General features: G+C 33.0%; 1 protein-coding gene across 1 annotated transcript in view; it reads right to left on the bottom strand.

The window, feature by feature from the left end:
- Positions 1–21384, bottom strand: part of LOC149910909 (sodium channel protein Nach-like) — a 37203-nt gene that overhangs the window by 5988 nt on the left and 9831 nt on the right. The window contains exons 5-10 of the mRNA XM_090103526.1: positions 21310–21318; positions 19992–20156; positions 11976–12087; positions 9853–9906; positions 8325–8463; positions 7577–7683 (exon numbers count right to left, since the gene is read on the bottom strand). Of these exons, the coding sequence (XP_089959652.1) occupies positions 7577–7683; positions 8325–8463; positions 9853–9906; positions 11976–12087; positions 19992–20156; positions 21310–21318 (586 nt within the window). The remainder of the gene's footprint in view (positions 1–7576; positions 7684–8324; positions 8464–9852; positions 9907–11975; positions 12088–19991; positions 20157–21309; positions 21319–21384) is intronic.

Here is a 21384-nt window from a genome sequence, read left to right as displayed (position 1 = left end):
CGTATTCGTTATATTGTTAATTCCTATTTGTATTTATAATGATCATATGTATCAATATTAAGTCTTAATTAAACCGGATAAATTGAAATAATAGTAAAAGTAAAAGTTTTTCTTTTGAAACATGTATGAACTTTCGCATTAGTAGGAAGTAGGATTGTTATAAAAATAAAAGTTATATTTGTTGGCGTAAACTATTTTATTGTAATTTTGGGAAATAAATAATGTCAAAATTGATTACCTACAATAAAACGCAGTTTTATTTTATTACCTACATTACACTATTGTTTTTTTTTTATCAAAACATGTATTTGAAGTAGCAAATATGATATTATGCTGATCCAAGCATTTTCACTCAAAACTAATATCACTAATGATTTGTAAAAGTAAATTATTTCAAAATACATTTCATAACCAACAAGTAAGAATAATTATTCATACAACAACAAATCAAAAACACTATTTACTATGGAAAAAAAACCAGGAAGGTGAAAAACATATTTACGATTTCGATGCACTCGACTTTTAGTAAAATAATAGGTAAAAATATTATTATGGTTTTGATCACAGACATATCTGTGGTTTTGATTTTAGCTACTAGTATCAGAAAGCTGCGTGTTCAATGCACGTCGGGGTCCCACAACTGTGGAGGAATGAAGGTAGAATACCTCCATCGAATAAGTGAAGTTTCTCGACATACTCGATTTGCCGGCCGGCCTCAATGAAGATTGTCCGAAAGTTGTATATGTGCTCTGTAACGAAAAAATTTCGCTAGCGCGATTCAGAGTGAGGTGTCGTACAATATACCTAATGAAGTTTTTCATCTTTTTATTTTACTACAAATACAAAATAAAAATTAAACAATGGTAATGTAAATTCTAAACAAACTACTACCAAAATACAATTAGAACAAAAATCATTTGACTTGTTTATTTCACCCAGAGGCCAGAGGCGGCTCGTGACAAAATTGTATAGGTGTTCACTTGAAATAAAACAACGAAAATACAATAGCGTTCGGGATGATTTATTACAAAAAAATGAGCACCACATTTTATAAATGTCTATAACACTAAAAATTACAAAGTACAGGCTATTTCAAAACGAATTCAATGACTAGGTATCAATAATTAGTAAATCACCGAATTTGCATTCGCGAGCGTAGGTATCCATAGTGTTTGTCACTGACGGTCACTGACCTCTATAACTTATAGTTATAGAGGTCAGTGGTGTTTGTTGTGTAAACATGTATGTATTTGAGTAGTTAGTAGCATATTATATTCTGAATTTCTGATCCATGCCTATTCACTCAAAACTAATAACACTAATGATTTGTAACAGTAAATTATTTCAATAGGTAGGTATTTGAACATTTCCCAACAAGACGTAAGAATAATTATTCGTAGGTATACAAGATACAATAACAAATCTAATACACTATTTATTATTTTATTATTTACTAGCGGTCCGCCCCGGCTTCGCCCGTGGTACATGTTTACGTTTTCTCTCCATAAGAAGTAATAGCTAGAGAGCTAGCGCAAAGCTACCTGTATGTATTTGACCAGACCTGGATTTTTGTGTGTTGATTCCCCTATACCTACTATACATGAGATGAGGAGTCACTAAGCCCAGAGTGGTGGACGGGGCGCGCGCTTAGGTAAGACAGGTGGAAATTTTTGGCGAACTTTGAAACCATTTGACCACGTCTGCCATTTTGATATTTGAAAATAGATTATTATTACTATCGGAAAATAACAATGGCAGACCATTATCACGCGGATAACATTCTGGCAGACACTTATGAAAGTGCTGAAAAAAATACAATTTTGAAAGTATTTGACCAGATCTGCCATTCATATATTTTATTTATTAGGGTCTTAAAAACTTATTTTCGAAACGGCAGACATTTTCATTGCGTACAGACTTCAGCAGACAACAAAACTTTACAGACTTGACGCATGCATTTATGTTGAAATGTTCATTCATCATCACTATCGTATGGCGTTGTGTGACTCGTCTTCATAATCCATTGAATCGGATTCTGTAAAAGTAAAACGTAAATTATATAATAAAAGAAATGAGTCATTATAAACTTACCTAGTAAGGCAATGCCTTTGATGTCGCACGATGCCGCCGCGCCGCCAGTGTAGGTACTTCTGCTGCTACATGAAAATATGCTAGGGTTGCAACAAATGGGAAATAAAACAATTGTGATTATTACTATTATGATGTAATCATTTATTCATATTATGTACATTCAAAACAATTGCTATTATTAAATCTGATGTAATTATTTTTTCATAAATATATAATTATTATTAATTACATAATATATTGCACTGTGAAATATTTACGTATCACTTTATTTTTGATGTTCTTAATTGTCTTTTATAAAATTTAAGTGACGCATTCGCATTGGGATCAACAATCCGATAAGAAAAGAATGGAGACAACATATACATAGCTTTGATTTCAATTCTACAGATACAAAATATACAATCTATCTAAAATGATACAACGGATGTTTCCTGCGTTTTCTCGTCAAAATACCGAAACAACGTAATTATTGTATAGTAGTTGGGCGTGAAAGTAAAAAAACAAATGAAAAGTGTTTTCCATATGATTATTTATTAAATTTACGCGATTAAGAATAATTTCAACGATACAATTTAGTAACCGAGAATTCAGAGGATTAAAGAAAATACCTGCCTGATCATTTTATCAAACTCTAAAAGAATTATGGTTATTTCGCATCACTCGGTTTATTAGTTTGGTAATAATTATTAAAGGTAGTTACAACCCTAGCCATTGAGTCGAACGGTAGGCAACACAATATCGACTTTGTGCGGGTACATATGGTACATTTCTTCTTGCTGTGAAGCGTAATTATTATTATTAAGATTTTTTAGGCTATTTTGAATCAGCTGTTCTAATTTAATTCTAGAAATTTATTAAAACGTGATTTTTTTAAAAGTATATTATGAGTTTATAAATACCTCAACCAATATTTATTGTGTCCTATCCTCATTTCTTTATATCTTGGTAGTTAACTAAAGTGTTAAATTTACATAACCTCAACAACAACATTTACACTGCCACTGCACTAAAACTAAACTAACTAGCTCTCTAGCTATAAGAACCATCCTCGTACTTCAAGGGATATAATAAAAAAAGAATTATCGAAATCGGTTCAGCCGTTCTCGAGTTATGCGCTTACCAACACATTTTGCGATTCATTTTTATATATAAGACTAGCGGTCCGCCCCGGCTTCGCCCGTGGTACATGTTTACGTTTTCTCTACATAAGAACCATCCTCGTACTTCAAGGAATATAATAAAAAAAGAATTATCGAAATCGGTTCAGCCGTTCTCGAGTTATGCGCTTACCAACACATTTTGCGATTCATTTATATATATATATACTAGCGGTCCACCCCGGCTTCGCCCGTGGTACATAATATTTACGTTTTCTCTACATAAAAACCATCCTCGTACTTCAAGGAATAAAATAAAAAAAGAATGATCGAAATCGGTTCAGCCGTTCTCGAGTTATGCGCTTACCAACACATTTTGCGATTCATTTTTATATATGTATAAGATAAGATTATGTGAAAATAACCAGGAAGGTGAAAAACATATTTACGAAAACATAGTAACATAATACCTATGGCTGTCGCTACAATAATTATATTTCAATTTTATCTTTTTATACCTAGTAGAACTGGCCGACGAATAAAAAAAATCGTATTAGAATAAATACAATAAATTACGGAACAAAAAAAGGATTGTAACATGATTGTAACTGAATTGAAATTGAATTGAAAAATTGAATTGAAATGTTTGTTTCTGGGCGCACCGTTTTCGACGACGCGACGCGCGACGTAAGCGTATAGGTATAGGTACCTACTTTGCTAAAACAAACTAATAAAATTGTGTGTCTGTCTGAAAATTCGGAAAAGCATATTTTGCAAGTTTGTAATTACTTTGATAGTTTACCGATTTATAATAATTGTAATTGTAATTGTATAATATATAATTTGCAATGTGGTGAAATTTCATAAAAATCACGGGCCAATTTTTTGTTTTGAATCCCACCGAAAATATAATTGCGTTATTAGAATAATTAATTACTATACCTACCCACGATCAATTATTACAATATAGTCTCAAATGCATACTAGAGAAATATTGCAATTTGATTCAATTAAAATGCATAGCATACAAAAATAAATTCACAACACAAGAAATTCCGCGCGCAAATCATAGCGCGTGTCAATGAAATCAAGAATGTTTTATATCAAGCCGACGCGGACGACGACGCGACGCCGAACAAAAGTACCTACGACGGACGACCACGCTTCGAGTTGCCAAACAACATGAGTAATAAATTGTTTACAAAAAAAACAAGTTTTCCATTTTTCTGTATGAGTAGACAGAACTTCAAAACGCCACCTGCTACGGTTTATATTATGAACGATTGTTATAAAAATAAAAGTTATATTTGTTGGTGTAAACTATTTTATTGATCAATAATTTTGGAATTTAAAATTGTCAACATTGATTACAATAAAACGCAGTTTTATTTTATTACACTATTGTTTTTTTTATCAAAACATGTATTTGAAGTACCATATAATATTATGCTGATCCAAGCATTTTCACTCAAAACTTATATCACTAATGATTTGTAAAAGTAAATTATTTCAATATACATTTCATAACCAACATGTAAGAATAATTATTATTATTCCTACCTACAACAACAAACCTAAAACACTATTTACTATGGGAAAATAACCAGGAAGGTGAAAAACATATTATTATTTACGATTTCGACGCACTCGACTTTTAGTAAAATATAGTAGGGAAACATAATATTATGGTTTTGATTTTTGCTACTAGTATAAGAAAACTGCGTGTTCAAACTACTTGTTTGTCTGTCTGAAAATTCGGAAGTACTTTGGTAGTTTACCGATTTATAATAATATTGTATATATCGTTGTTTAAAAAATATTCAAACACAATAAAATATGATATATGTACTGATTTATCACTGGTTTCAGTGATGAACTGATGAGTCAATTATAGCCACTATACTTTCGTCATACGTGTGTATGATTGATGTGATTTGCAACGTGGTGATATTTCAGAAAAATCACGGGTCAAATTGTCCCACCGAAAATATAACTGCGTTATAAGAATAACTATACCTACGATAAATTATACCTACATAATACAATATAGTCTCAAATGCATACTAGTGAAATATTTTATTTGAATCAATAAAATAAAAAAATAAATAAAAAATAATAATAATACAAAAATAAATTCACAACACAAGAAAATCCGCGCGCAAATCATAGCGCGTGACAATGAAATCAAGAACTTTCGAGCCGACGCGGACGACGAAGGAGCCTAACAAAAGTACCTACAATCATAGGCGGCTCGTGACAAAATTGTATGGCCGTGTTCACTTGAAATAAAACAACGAAAATAGGTACCTACAATAGCGTTAGCAGTACAAAAAAAATGAGCACCACATTATAAATGTCTATTTATACACTAAAAATTATAGAGTATTTCAAAACGAATTCAATTATTATTTAGCAATAATTAGAAAATCCCCGAATTTGCATTCGTGATCGTATTCATATTGTTTGTCTACACTAATATTATAAAGAGGAAAACTTTGTTTGTTTGTTTGATTGTAATGAATAGGCTCATAAACTACTGGACATTTTACCAATGTTTGCAAGTTTGTGATTACTTTGATAGTTTACCGATTTATAATAATTGTATACTTATATCATTGTTTAAAAATATTCAAACACAATATGATATAGGTACTGATTTATCACTGGTTTCAGTGATGAACTGATGAGTCAATGTTAGCCACAATACTAATCACTTTCGTCATACATGTGTATGAACTATGATTGATGTGATTTGCAATGTGGTGAAATTTCATAAAAATCACGGGCCAATTTTTTGTTTTGAATCCCACCGAAAATACATATATTACTAATTGCGTTATTAGAATAATTAATTACTATACCCACGATCAATTATTACAATTTACAATATAGTCTCAAATGCATACTAGAGAAACATTGCAATTTGAATCAATTAAAATGCATAGCATACAAAAATAAATTCACAACACAAGAAATTCCGCGCGCAAATCATAGCGCGTGTCAATGAAATCAAGAATGTAATTTTATATCAAGCCGACGAGCGACGACGCCGAACTAAAGTACCTACAGTACCATTTACCTTCAGTGTACAATACAGTTTACAGACCTACGACGGACGAACAATAATGAGTAATAAATAAAAAAAAACATAGTTTCTAAGGTCATTAGTTTTATTTTATTTTATTGTTATTTTCTTTGAACGATTGGAAATGAAATTACTCAATTTTTACACAGAACTTTGATTTATTAGAATTATGCTCATTATGCATAAGATAACGAACGCGAATGCACGACATCTAGCGCGTCAATGTCTAAACATCGCCTTTCGTTTAGACATTGACGCGCTAGATCTGTAATAAGTATATAGTCTATGCGCTAGATGTCGTGCTTTATGTCGTGTTTCGCTTGGCAAAAGTCACGCACACTACTGTAGAAGTGTCAAATTTTTCCGGTATTTTACTGTTGTTTTTCTAAGTAAATATTGTAAATTATTGATTAAAAAGGTCGAACGCGCACACATTTCATTATAGAGAAGTGATAAAATGATTAGTTTTAAAGAAATAGTGTCTGTGTTAAGTGTTTAGAGGTAATCAAAAATGTATGGAGGGACGGTCGGAACATCAACCTTAAATCAATTCAGTAGTCCGCGTTATTGAGTACCATTTCATTTTTTCAGAGTAACAATATTTTTTGTTATTTTACAGATTATTTATAACCTGTATTATTTTGTAATAAAGTAAACATTACGAAATAATAATAATTATTAATAATGTCTAAGTAGTTGTTGGAAAGAAGATTATTTGTTTATAAGCAAGAAAATAAAACCAATAAATCAACAATTGAATAAATGTATAACAATATTATAACTGTATGACGACTCCATACATGTTTGTCCCGAGTCGGCCAGCGGCAGCGCGGCGAGTTTGCAATGAATGACTTCGCGCACACCGGCGTTCGCGATAGCAAGCTATTAGACTCCGCCCGCCAAGCAGTGGATTTTTTTTTGTGTATCGTCTTAACCGACTTCAAAAAAAAGGAGGAGGTTATCAATTCGGCTGGTATGTTTTTTTTTATGTATGTACACCGATTACTCCGTGGTTTCTGAACCGATTTACGTGATTCTTTTTTTGTTCGATGTGGGATGGTGTCGAATTGGTCCCATAAAAATTTTATTCGGATAGGCCCAGTAGTTTTTATTTTATGAGCATTTTTGTCTGTATTTGTAAATGTTGCAAGTGCAAGTTTGAAGTCGGTTGTTTTTAACGCAGTTATTGACTTGTTTAAAGAAGCCGTGATTTAAATAAACATGGCATAGACAATTAGATATATAATAAAAATAACTGTGTCAATTTATTATGATTTTATATGGAGTATAAAGAAACCCTTACCGAGTAAATTCTGCCAATTGAAGTTAACATCCCGTCTGTACCTCGTAGAAACTAAATCATTGAAGAACACGTTCAAAACTGATTTATTTTCCAAGTCAATATTTTCGCTGAAATAAATACACACGAATTAACTTGATACGATAAATACTTTAGTTTTTTTTTTTAATAATTGTAAGTAATTTGAAGACTAGCCATTCAGTAACTCAAAGACTATGTATGCAAGGTACTTATAATAAACTTTTGAAGGGAAACATAAAGATCAAAATGCAGTAATAACTAAGTCTGGATAAAGTATCTACCTATTAGGTTCGCATAAAATCACCATTGAATAGAGATCAGATTTATATAAGACAACAGCTTCTATACGAAAGTTTTTAATTTGATGTGAATAGCTCTTTACACAAATAAACAATTATAAAATTTTCCATAATAGGTATTCAAACTTGTTAATAAAATTCCAAATACATATCAACTTTAATAAGAAGTTGACAAGCTATGTACCTATAGAATAAAATGTACCTAATTTTAACTTATGATGACACGTGGGTCGTGGATTTAATTAAGAATGTCAATTTCTATGAAACATAATTATATGTACTTAATTTTTTTATCATCACTGCTGAAATACCACCTATTATAAAATAGAACAAACATATCACAATATTAAATCAATTTAATGAGCTAATAATTTTTATTTTCAATCTTATTTATAAACAATTAGGGGCAAACATGAAATGATTTTACGTACAAAAACGTAAGTCCACCAAGCGGCACATTGTTGCTCATTTCGCCAAACGCTGTCTCCAACGGATAGTCAAAATGTTCACATTCTGGCAGACATTCTATAGAATTCTGTATTGACAAACCAACTTCTTCCGTCTGGTTATCTATAATAAATATTCAATCGTACATGCATATTTATCAAAAGTTAACGATACAGGTTGGTAAAAGAAAAGGTCTGGTCTTGGTCTTTTACCAATCTTAATCTGAATTATATTTTCAATAGGTTCTGTGATGGGGCTTAACAATCATGGGAAGTATTGGTTAGTTTAAAAGAGTTACGTCTTCAAGAAAATAGTGTACGTTCCTTCTAGGGAAGCGCGTACCATCTTAGACCCCATCATAGCTTAACATCAGGCGAGATTGTGGCCAAGCGCTTCCTTAGTGTCAAGAAAAAAAATGCTTAAGTCACTGTTATGCTAAATTGAAGGTATAAATTATACGAGTTTATTTTTACAAAATGATTATTATATTAATATTATAATATGTATTATCTTCCCACTGCTGGCACACGGGCCTCCTATGAGTGTTCAGGCCATAATCCACCACGCTGGCCAAGTGCGGTCACATAATATTATCCGAATGCCTGGTTCTAAATTAATAATCTATAGGTACTAATATTATAAAGCTGAAGAGTTTGTTTGTTTGTTTGTTTGAACGCGCTAATCTCAGGATCTACTGGTCCGATTTGAAAAATTCTTTCGGTGTTAGATAGCCCATTTATCGAGGAAGGTTATAGGCTATATATCATCACACTAAGACCAACAGGAGCGGGACCACGCGGGTGAAACCGCGGGGCGCAGCTAGTATAGAATATAAATACAGAACAAACGTGGACTGAATAATTTGTTTTCAATGTAATATCCAACAATATGGATATTACATTTTACCTGCGATTACAAATACATGCTACGAACTCAATATGTAAATCAATTAATAAATTCATACACACGAACCACGTATCGAATAAATAATTCAGTGAGTTCCATTTAAAGCATATACAAAGCTCTCAAATCCTTTAAAATGGCTGAAATCGATTCTTACGTAATTCAAAACAAGCTAGTTTTTAGTAAATATATTCCTATTTGAATACAAAATGCTTAATTATAAGTTTTCAGTCAAAGGTACTGCATTTGGCAGAAAATACAGTTTGGTAAGTTTGTTATTAAGGCATGTGACCACTAGAGGGAATTTGATTAAATTCCTTTTCACGTTTCTTGTATCGATTTTATATAAAAAACTATTGGATGCAATGAAAATATTTACTGAGTTGTCGTGAATGTTTTAAAAAATAAGTTTATGTACCTATATATAACGTTCCAACACAACTTTTTTGTAAATAAAGTTTTGGGTATCGGTTCAAATTTACAATAAAAAATTGACGTATTTGTTTTTTTTTTTCTATAAACATCATGGCCACTTCATTGTTTCCTTTATGATAAATAATTGGTTAACACTATTAGTATTTTAATTCAATACACTTATACTTATTTTACCTGCAACTTGGCGAATACAATTCATATCGTAAAAATTGCAAGGTCGCATCTTCTCTGTAAAATAAAAATTTAATTATTTTTAGTTAAGATCAAATTTATAAATTAGTAGATAATATAAATCAGATTCTTGGTCTTTAGTTCAAAAAATCTTTTAGAGTAAAAATCGATAGTTTAAAATTGATAAAAAAAATGCTTATTATCATAGAGATCAGTTTCTGTGATCTGTGCTTATTATGTTTATGGCAGTTGTGAACTGGCATAATTATTATTTCAAACTTTATATTTTTTATAGAGAGAGCAGCCTCGTGAAGTAATGTCATTAGAAAGCAGGATAAGAATGTCACTACACAAACGGCACAAACGACTGTTCGGTTAATTTTGATCGTCTGCCCCCCTAGTCAAGTGGCTTTCTGTTAGCGTAGCGTAGCGTTTATCTACAACCTACGTCAATCTCATACATTCGTAGTCTATTCTATTGAACGCTACGCTAACAGAAAGCCACTTGACTAGGGGGGCTGATCCGTCAGCTAACTGAAAGCTGTTGTTGGCGATTTTTTTTTGTGAATTGTGTTGGTCCTGAGCGATATTCTAAACGCTCCAGTCGGTGCGATCAGTAGTTCAGCTGAGGTAAATGACGTGTGCTTGTCAGCATTTGATTCGCGAAGCTGCTCGCTCTGTGGACACCGCCTAATAAAACGTTTCAAACAATATTGCCCGGCATAGAATTTTCCAGAATAATTGTTCCGTCGTTAATTAATCTCCAATTATCTGGATAAATCTGTCTGATATATTTGATAGCCTTCAAATTAGTCAAAGATACGTGATACTGCACGTATTTCCTGAACATAGTGTTGATAACAAACTAATGTTATCGGTTATAAAAAACAAAATCTCCTCGGAAGATTTCAATGAGAGAGATATTATCAAAAACAAGTGCGCAAGATGACATAGCTTACCGCACTGCATCTTTGGTTGATGGTTAGTGATTTGATGTCAATGTCTTTTTGATATTTTTTTTCTTTGTTATTGCTACAAGGATATTTTGGCCCTTGGATGCCAGACGGGCGTGGGTGTTAAATAAAGTTCGCGGATGCGCAAAAAACCTTCTTTGGTTCAGGGAAATTACGAACGAAGTCTTATAATTTTCCAGGCTGATTTTTCTAATTCCTAGTTATCGTCAGATAATGAAGTGCTTAGGCGATTTAAGTTTTATTTATCTTAGTTATAGTTTCAGTTATTGCAATGGGCTAAAATGTAAAATTATTTTACAAAGGGACATCGTAACCGGATCAAATAACACTCTCTCGCATTTTAAAGATTCTTACAGAGCTTTTGTAGCACTATACATTTTCAAAGAATGTTCTTTTTGTTATTTTTTAAAGGGCAAGTTCAATTTTTTATTTCATCTTAAAGAGATATCAATACCTAAGTAATATCATTTTCAATCACCAAATTTTATATACATCCTAAATAGGAACGTAAATTGCAGAACCATGCAATGATCAATTACGAAGTAATCTGCGGGGTTCAGTAGCAGCACAGACTCAATATTACATATGTAATTACTCTCTTTAATATTTTCGTCGACCACAAACAGAAACTAATTACATCTGCAGATGGCATATGCAGAAATGTATTTCTCTACTTTTAATTCCCATGTAAAGGAGCTGTCATAATCCTGGTATTAGCTTATGTAAAGCTGAATTTGATTGTATTTAACGTATATATACTTTGTACCCTTGAATAATAAATAAGATAAGGCATTATATTATACATTGTATAATCCATACTAATATTATAAATGCGAAAGTAACTCTGTCTGTCTGTCTGTTACTCAATCACGCCTAAACTACTGAACCAATTTGCATGAAATTTGGTATGGAGATATTTTGATACCCGAGAAAGGACATAGGCTACCTTTTATTGCGAAATATGTACCACGGACGAAGCCGGGGCGAACCACTAGTTGCAAATCAGGTTGTCCGCCGTCTTTTTGTACACTTCATGAGCTAATAATAGACTGTATTAATTTTTACAATATTATGTTACTCTCTATTCTAGCAGGATGAAAACATGTAACTGATTAATTAAACTTGCACTTAACTTAACTTAAGCATACTTACCTTTGATTGGAAAATAAAATGGAGTACACTCGCAATTGGTTTCAATGCTTTCAATCTTTTGCAACGACTTGCAGTTGTGGAAGGAATAATGTACGAAATCACCTATATGCACCTGGAAAAATTAATGGCTGGTTAATTCTTCTTTACTCTTATAAACTACAGAGTTTTTATATCGGTAGGGTTATTTATGCGAAAGTAAGGCGCGGGTGAAACACAAGCGGCGCGGGCGCGGGCGTGCCATAAGCGCACCTCTTCAATCTGTTTTGCACCACGTCCTTCTTCTACATTTTGTATGAAAGAACTTTAGAAAGGCGGCGCAACCGTGGCACAGCCGTGGCGTGCCGTCTCTACGCCTTTCCAAAGCCGCGCCGCTTGTGTTTGACCCGCGCCTAAGGAATCGAGCTAGCATAGCATATTATTTATCACAGTAATCGAGAAACGTGCTAGAATGCACGAGATTAAAACTCTTAGTATGTACCATTAGTCGTGTAAAGAGGCGTTAGAATTTACACATATTTATTTTCTAGCAAGATTATGCATAAAATACGCAAGCAAAATCAATTGATAATATTCGCTTAGCTGATTTTCAAATATTTTGGAATGACCAGAGGAATCAGATAAAAGGGAAGATGTGGTGATAGAGCTGATCAGCCCCCGTATCATATTGTGTTAAAGCAGTAATACTTCCAGTGTGGAAATATGACAGCGCTATATAGGTCGTCTAGTACCATCACTGAAAATCTTAATATAAAATCTCGTGTCACAATGTTTGTCCTCAATGGACTGCTAAACCACTTAAACGATTATAATAAAATTCGCACACCATGTGCAGTTCGATCCAACTTGAGAGATAGGATAGTTTAAACATGTAGGTACCAGAGGCGAAGCCGGGGCAGACCGCTAGTAATACTATAAGACGTCATGGTAAACCCCCGGAATAGGACTTCCACGAAACGTTGAGGGTAGATGCATAAAATAATAAATTATATTCTTAATTCATTTCCCTCCTATATGGACGTGCTGAAACAGCTTGACCCAAAATTCCTGATTCGACACAAGAAAAGACAATATTAATTCGACTATAAGAAAATCCATAAATAGTTATTTTCCAATAACATATGAAAGCACCCACTGCAGTTGTTGGAATCACTAACGACACATTTAGAATCGTTTCAACTTAACTCATGTTCCATCTATAAGCAATAGAAATTTCTAGAAACGAACAATTGACAGTTCGCATCAAAGCAAACATGATTCTCGTTTCTGCTGAACACATTTCTCTTATCCGATGTTCTGCACAAAATACATAAGTAAAATGCAAAAAGTACAATAAAATATTGAGGTACTAACATAGTATTTACTAATTAAATTAGATTAAGATAATAATGATTTGATGGTATCCAAGATATTACCAATATCATTACAAATTGCGTCAATACAATATTGATATTGTGAATTTAAATACGCACGAAGGATAGTGGAACGTGATTGGCCGGTGGTACATGCGCAAGAGTTGATAGTGTATCTTATAAAAGAACACAAGGATTATGTTAATACGCACGAAAGCTAAAAATATCGCAACATGTCAATGTCACTTTGATGGTTTTTTTGGAATTGTCTTCTGTGGTAATAAAAAAAATTGGTTGTCTGTAAAGTCGGTTTACTGACAATAGTTGAACGTGACAACGGCCGATTGTGCTTCTTTGTCGCTCGTTCCGCGCTCTCGCTTGCACTTCAAGCCTTACATGGAACGCCTCAGAGCGAAGTAACGCCGCATGTGTCATGTTTTTTCGTGCGTGAAGCCGGCTATTGAATTATAAGACGTTGTCACGTCAAAAATGGTGTCATTTCTGGTCCACTCAATTATTTATTGATTTCAAACCCACTGGCCGCCTAATGCGCGTACGTACTTGCATATTTAACGGGAGATATAGTCGGCGGTATGTAACCCAAGCTTTCCCAGACCTTAATCAAATCAATTCTCAATTCAGAAACCGGAAAACTAAGAGATTTCGTTTACATTCCTACAATTCAATACAGTACCAAAAATTTAAAAATATATGAAGGCGATATTAATCATCATAATAATATAATATACCTACAGTTATATTGTATTGAATAATAGATTTGCTGCCAAAAATTCAAAGACTTATCAGTAAATCTGTTTAAAATAGATTAGATAAATTATTATTAGACAAAACTAGGTACATACTTGAATTCTGAAGAGCTATTTGGAAGATAAAAATATTTAACTATTGGACTTTCACAGAAATATTTTTTGCGTGTACTAGTATGTAACTTTTTGTAAGAAACAATAGGCTTTTTTTGTTTTCTTTTTTTATTACAGAATACGGTAATAAAATCATTGGTTCTTATAATCTTTCTTATATACAGGGTGTCCCAAAAAGTAGTGATATACTGAAGCTGGGAGGTAGAGGACTTAGAGGGCTATTCGAATCACCCCCATGTGTGTTATGCGATTTTTCGTATTTTCGGAGTTATTACATTTTTTTCAATTTTTCATCTATCGCCGAGTACGATGAGATTTTTATTTATGGTGACGTGAATTATTGCGCTAGATGCTTGTTTTTTTTTTGTGTGCTAAGCTGAAAGATAGGCCAATTCAGTATGGTAACATTTACTATCGTTAGATCTTCGAATGGAATAAAAAAAAGAATTAAATACTATGAAAGATAAAATTACCCAGTATGTTCATAACTTCAAGGGCCCATAAAAAAATAAAATCACATAAAAAAGGTTTTCCATTTGGCTTTTAAAAACTTGCTCTATCGATCAGGTAGCTACCCTAAAAATTTCATTTTATTATTCTGAAGGCTTCAATCGAAAAATTGAAATCTAAATGTGGTAAGTGCAAAATTTTTATTAACATGATGATTATTAAAACCAATAAATAGGTGTTTAAAAATGATTTTTTTTTAAATAGCCCCGCTATTGCTCAATGCAAGTGCGACATCACCGTAAAAAGTTGTCTTTTTAATGTCTGAATGCTCTTTTATCATTTTTAATGGTTTCTTCTGCTACTATGAATTTCCCCAAATTGTGGCAGTCTCTCGTCTTTGTAGTATCCCCACGGAAAAAATTCAATAGGATTTATGTCCGGAGACCGTGGAGGCCAGGCTAAAGGGCAAAAATACCCTGAAAGATGGATTGGTCGTTGCAGCCTGCGCATGCGCCGGTGACGCCTGCTTTAAAGCCTGGCCTCCACGGTCCCTCGAATAAACCCCATTGATTTTTTTTCAATGGGGATACTAAAAAGACCTCGGCTACTTGAGAGAATGCCCCAATTTGGACGAAATAACCCGGAAATTCATAGTAGCAGAAGAAACCATTAAAAATGATAAAAAAGCATTCAGACATTTAAAAGACAACTTTTTACGGTGATGTCGCACTTGCACTGAGCAACAGCGGGGCTATTTAAAAAAATTCTGGTAATTAAACACCTATTTATTGGTTTTAATGATCATCATGTTAATAAAAATTTTGCACTTACCACATTTAGATTTCAATTTTTCGATTGAAGCCTTCAGAATAATAAAATGAAATTTTTATGGTGGCTACCTGATCGATAGAGCAAGTTTTTAAAAGCCAAATGGAAAACCTTTTTATGTGATTTTATTTTTTTATGGGCCTTTGAAGTTATGAATATACTGGGTAATTTTATCTTTCTTGGCATTTAATTCTTTTTTTTATTCCATTCGAAGATCTAACGATAGTAAATGTTACCATACTGAATTGGCCTATCATTCAGCTTAGCACACAAAAAAAATCAAGCATCTAGCGCAATAATTCACGTCACCATAAATAAAAATCTCATCGTACTCGGCGATAGATGAAAAATTGAAAAAATGTAATAACTCCGAAAATACGAAAAATCGCATAACACACATGGGGGTGATTCGGATAGCCCTCTTGGTCCTCTACCTCCCAGCTTCCGTTCATCACTACTTTTTGGGACACCCTGTATAAAAATGAATCGCAAAATGTGTTGGTAAGCGCATAACTCGAGAACGGCTGAACCGATTTCGATAATTCTTTTTTTATTATATTCCTTGAAGTACGAGGATGGTCCTTATGTAGAGAAAACGTAAACATGTACCACATTTTGATAACTTTGAAGTTATAATATCTATGATAATATGAATTTTATCTGAACATTAGGATCATCATGGGCATCAATTAAATAACACTAGATAAGAAGAAAGCAATCTAAATGTGAATAATTTGTTATCAATGTGATAATATTATAGTTTTTGGTTGTTGTTTGATAGATTTTTAATATTTTTTCTCTATACTAATATTATAAAGCTGAAGAGTTTGTTTGTTTGTTTGTTTGAACGCGATAATCTCGGGTAGGTAATACTGGTCCGAGTTGAAAAATTATTTCGGTGTTAGATAGCCCATTTATCGAGGAAGGTTATATATAGGCTACTAGAGGTCCGCCCCGGCTTCGCCCGTGGTACATATTTCGCAATAAAAGGTAGCCTATGTCCTTTCTCGGGTATCAAAATATCTCCATGCCAAATTACATGCAAATTGGTTCAGTAGTTTAGGCGTGATTGAGTAACAGACAGACAGACAGAGTTACTTTCGCATTTATAATATTAGTATGGATATAACATCACGCTACGGCCAACAGGAGTGGAGCCACGGGGGTGAAACCACAGAGCAGCTAGTGTATAATATTTTCAGCATACTTATTCTTTAAAACTGGAGCCAGAATTAAAAGTTCGAAAATACCTCATACTTATTTATTTACTAGCGGTCCGCCCCGGCTTCGCCCGTGGTACATGTTTACGTTTTCTCTACATAAAAACCATCCTCGTACTTCAAGGAATATAATAAAAAAAGAATTATCGAAATCGGTTCAGCCGTTCTCGAGTTATGCGCTTACCAACACATTTTGCGATTCATTTTTATACATAAGAAGAAGAAGATTTCAGACACTTCATTGTACAATACCAGTAATTACAACAGATAAATAACATAGAAAACATGAACATGGCAAGTGTACAATAGCAGACTTTATCGCTTAAAACATCCACGCAACCATAAAAATAAAGAAGATGTATGAAGATGGTAAATCAAACGAAAAAGAATCAAGGACATATTATTTATTACCAGCGATATTATGAACTATTTTTATTCGCGAGTATTTCCTTGAAACCCAAATATACAAAAACTAAATATTCGATAGTAAATTCGCTATTTGTAATCTTCATATCATTTAATCCGCGATCATATTATCGCAATCCGCTGATAAGGTCGCTAATAAATACTTACAATGGATTTATGGACTACAGTAGGTACTGCCTCTGAGTTTTTCCCTCCATTAATCACGGAACGTTTTATGTAATATCGCTATGGAGAAAATATAAATATAGCGGTCCGCCCCAGCATATTTCTCAATAATGCCTATGTTCTTTCTCAGGGTCTAAAGATTATCTGTGACAAATTTCATCAAAATCGGTCCAGTAGTTTATGCATTTATGCATTAAAACCATACATACATACATATAATAATTACAAACCTATATACACGGTTACTTGTGATTTGTGAAACACCAGCAACCTCGCAGGACAAGATAGCTAACATCATAAGTAACAACATTTGTTCTATGTCTATGTCTATTTTCATACATCTAACGTTATTTTCTCATATTTTATTACTGCCTCAATTAAGACAATGTCTCTTTTTCTAGAAATAAATGTTTTTTCTTTGCTCTTCTTTTTTTCTTTCTAAATCTAAAACCTTTACTACTACTACTTAATCTAAAACTTTTAATGCCATTTAATTAGTTTACAATAAAGAACGTGATAAAATAACGAACAATGAATAAATTTTCTAAAAATAATTCTATAATAATATCTATTATATGGTTGAGCGAAAAATATATCTACCGTTGTTTTATTATCTGTATCAAATACTTATCAGCCAACACTGCCCTTACAAATGAGAAATTTTAATCCTTCATCTAAACAACACCTGCTATTTCTGTAAAATTATAATATTTTATACTAAAATATCATTGATACTGTAATCAAACCATCTATAATATATGATAAGAAAATTTAAATTTAATTGTTATCTAAAGATTGATAACACAATGATATCGAAGTAATAATTTAAACGCCAACCACGAACAATGGCAAAAGTAATAAATAATAATAATGTTGTGACAAAGCAAATAATGAAAGATTTAAGTTTCCCGAAAAACTTGTGTACAAGTTATTCGGGAAACTTGATTTTGTTATTGATTGATTATATTATATTTGATTATATTGCCACCAGGGAGTATTGATATTAAGCGCTTCAATAAAATGTAAATAATAATAGTACCTGAATATCTTTTCAAATTTGTTTCAAAATTATGTAATTTTATTTGATGCAATCCTTGGGATTTTTTTAATATGTCTAACATTTGTCAATACAGATCGTTTCGGCGTGCAATTGAAACTTTTATAAAACCCTATTTCAACATCAATATCACGAATAAAAAGTAGCCTCTATGCTAATCGAGCCTTTATTAATGCCAAATATCCAGACGGAAAAGTCAGTATTACAGATTGGATACTCGAAATATCTATGCCAAATTTTATCTAAAACTGAGGAGACGAAATGATAAGTTATTGGAACAGCATAATTTGAATAGGGAAACAGCGCATCAAACAACAAATTCAACGTTCTTTCATCAAGATTTTTTTTATATATAAAAATGAATCGCAAAATGTGTTGGTAAGCGCATAATTCGAGAATGGCTGAATCGATTTCGATAATTCTTTTTTTATTATATTCCTTGAAGTACGAGGATGGTTCTTATGTAGAGAAAACGTAAAAATGTACCACGGGCGAAGCCGGGGCGGACCGCTAGTTTGACATAAAAGTGAATACCGAACCAAATCAAACGACGAACAAGAAGACTGCTATAGTTCCGAATATCGCCTCGTGCCAAAAGACCAATGCACTACTATAGCATATCACATAGAAGCGAAATCCCGAAGTCACAGAGCGCGAAATCTCGTTCTGATAATTACAGCGAAGTTACCGCTTCACGGCTCACTTCAACAGGTGCACGTGTGTACTTTGTGTGCGAAATATTGGGAGATATTGCAATATATGAAATGGGGTCATAATGAAACGGCTGATTAAGGTATTAACTATTAAGGCTACAACGTAAATGTATATTAATAATATAAGCTACTAGCTTCCGCCCACGACTTTGTACGTGCATCCCCGTTTTTCCCCATTCCCGCAAGAATTTCGGGAAATCCTTTCTTAGCGGATGCCTACGTCCTAACATCTACCTGCATGCCAAATTTCAGCCCGATACGTTCAGTGGTTTGGGCTGTGCGTTGATAGATCACTATATCAGTCACCTTTGAGTTTTATATACATATATAGATAGAGTTTGCGTCTGATTTTTTTAAGATCTTTAAGTACAGGTAGTGTTTTGGTAATATAAGGTTGGTAAGGTTTTTACTAGTAAGTAAGGAGTTTTAAATAGCATTATGTGCAGGAAGTTACCCTATAGCAGTATTATCACAGTATTATATCCAGAGGGAAAGCACTGTTACCGAATAATATATAGTACTAGCTGCTCCGCGCGGTTTCACCCCCCTGGCTCCACCCCTGTTGGTCGTAGCATGATGATATATAGCCTATAACCTTCCTCGATAAATGGGCTATCTAACAACGAAAGAATTTTTCAAATCGGACCAGTAGTTCCCGAGATTAGCGCGTTCAAACAAACAAAAAAACAAACAAACAAACTCTTCAGCTTTATAATATTAACTATAGATTATCTATAGAAAATAATGAAATTGGAAATAATACTGTTATACTAATGGTACGGGGGCTGGTGGTGTATTGATATAGGTTTTTTAGATCTTTTTTTTTTTCTTTTGCACCTCCGTCATTTTTATACGTTATTTTAATACATCATGGTGTGGGTGCAGGTGTTTTGTTATTGCTTTTTTATTCTTTTTGTTTTTACCTACCTCATCTTTATAATAGCATTTCCGCTTATCCGGGTGGAATGTCCGTATCCCGGGTGTACTGTAAGTGGACTCTGGTGATAGAGCTATCATCACCTCCTCAGCAGGATTGATCACCCGCAATGATGAGTCCAAGTCGGGGTGGTTGTAGGCGTTCTCTATGAAAACCTGGTAAGAATTATTTATTTGGATATAAAGTCGTTAATTTATTGTAGGTATCTTAACAGAACCATTCCAATTAAGAAATATTTATTTCTTAAAATTTAAACTCAATTTATTCATTTCCAAAGCCTTTATTCAAGCCCATTCAATTGAAAACGTTGAAAATGAACCAAACAAATTGATTATTTTATTGTCTGTACCAATTTATTATTTTCGTACGCTAAGTTCGTACGTATGATCTTACGCGAATCTTATAAACGGATGTACATTGATTGAAACCCAGGGATAGATAATATACTTAATAAATAGATTTGAAATCCTTGAAAAACTCGTTATTTTCAGCAATTAGCATACTATTACCGTGCAGTAACAAATCAGGCATTCTACGTTGTAACGCTCTACCGGAGGTCTAAAGTACTGCATGTAAGACCCATTATGTGGTTTTAAATAAAAGTCTAAAGGTATGCAACTCTTTTAACAAATTATCCATCGATTAGTTTCTACCTAATATTATAAATGGGAAGGAATCGAATTGAATTGAATCATTCCGAAATTTATAAATTCTGTAAAAAATTTAAAATGTTACAATATGACAATGACTGTTAATTTTATTCGACCACGCCAACGAATAAGTGGTCAGCAGCTACAACAACAACTGCTATTATAATAAATACAATATTCAATCATTGGCCATTTACGTCTATTTCAGACGATTATCGTAGACAAGAGGAGTCTCTATCTACTGCACTTCTTATACGAGTATAATATTATAATTATAATAAGGGCCAATTTTTCAATGCTTGGATAAAACTTATCTGTCCAATAAAGTTTACACGATAATATTAAAATGTCACCTAAACTGTCAAATACAGGCAATTATATAGAATACGTTTTTAAAATGGTACTTTTATACATCACTAGCGGTCCGCCCCGGCTTCGCCCGTGGTACATATTTACGTTTTCTCTACATAAAAACCATCCTCGTACTTCAAGGAATATAATAAAAAAAGAATTATCGAAATCGGTTCAGCCGTTCTCGAGTTATGCGCTTACCAACACATTTTGCGATTCATTTTTATATATAAAAGAAATACATCATTCGACGAATAAGTTTTAACCAAGGATTGAAAAACCAGCCCTAAATATAATATTAACTTACCAAAGTCCCCTGTGAAGCGGTTAAAGTACTGAAATAATCATTGGGGTCCGTTTTCAAAATAACAGTGAGGGCCGT

This window comes from Colias eurytheme, chromosome 1 (assembly GCF_061535395.1).
Source record: "Colias eurytheme isolate Ceu_HAF_F1 chromosome 1, ilColEury1 Martin Lab GWU primary, whole genome shotgun sequence".
Taxonomy (NCBI): domain Eukaryota; kingdom Metazoa; phylum Arthropoda; class Insecta; order Lepidoptera; family Pieridae; genus Colias; species Colias eurytheme.
This window is presented reverse-complemented; position numbering and strand designations above follow the sequence as displayed.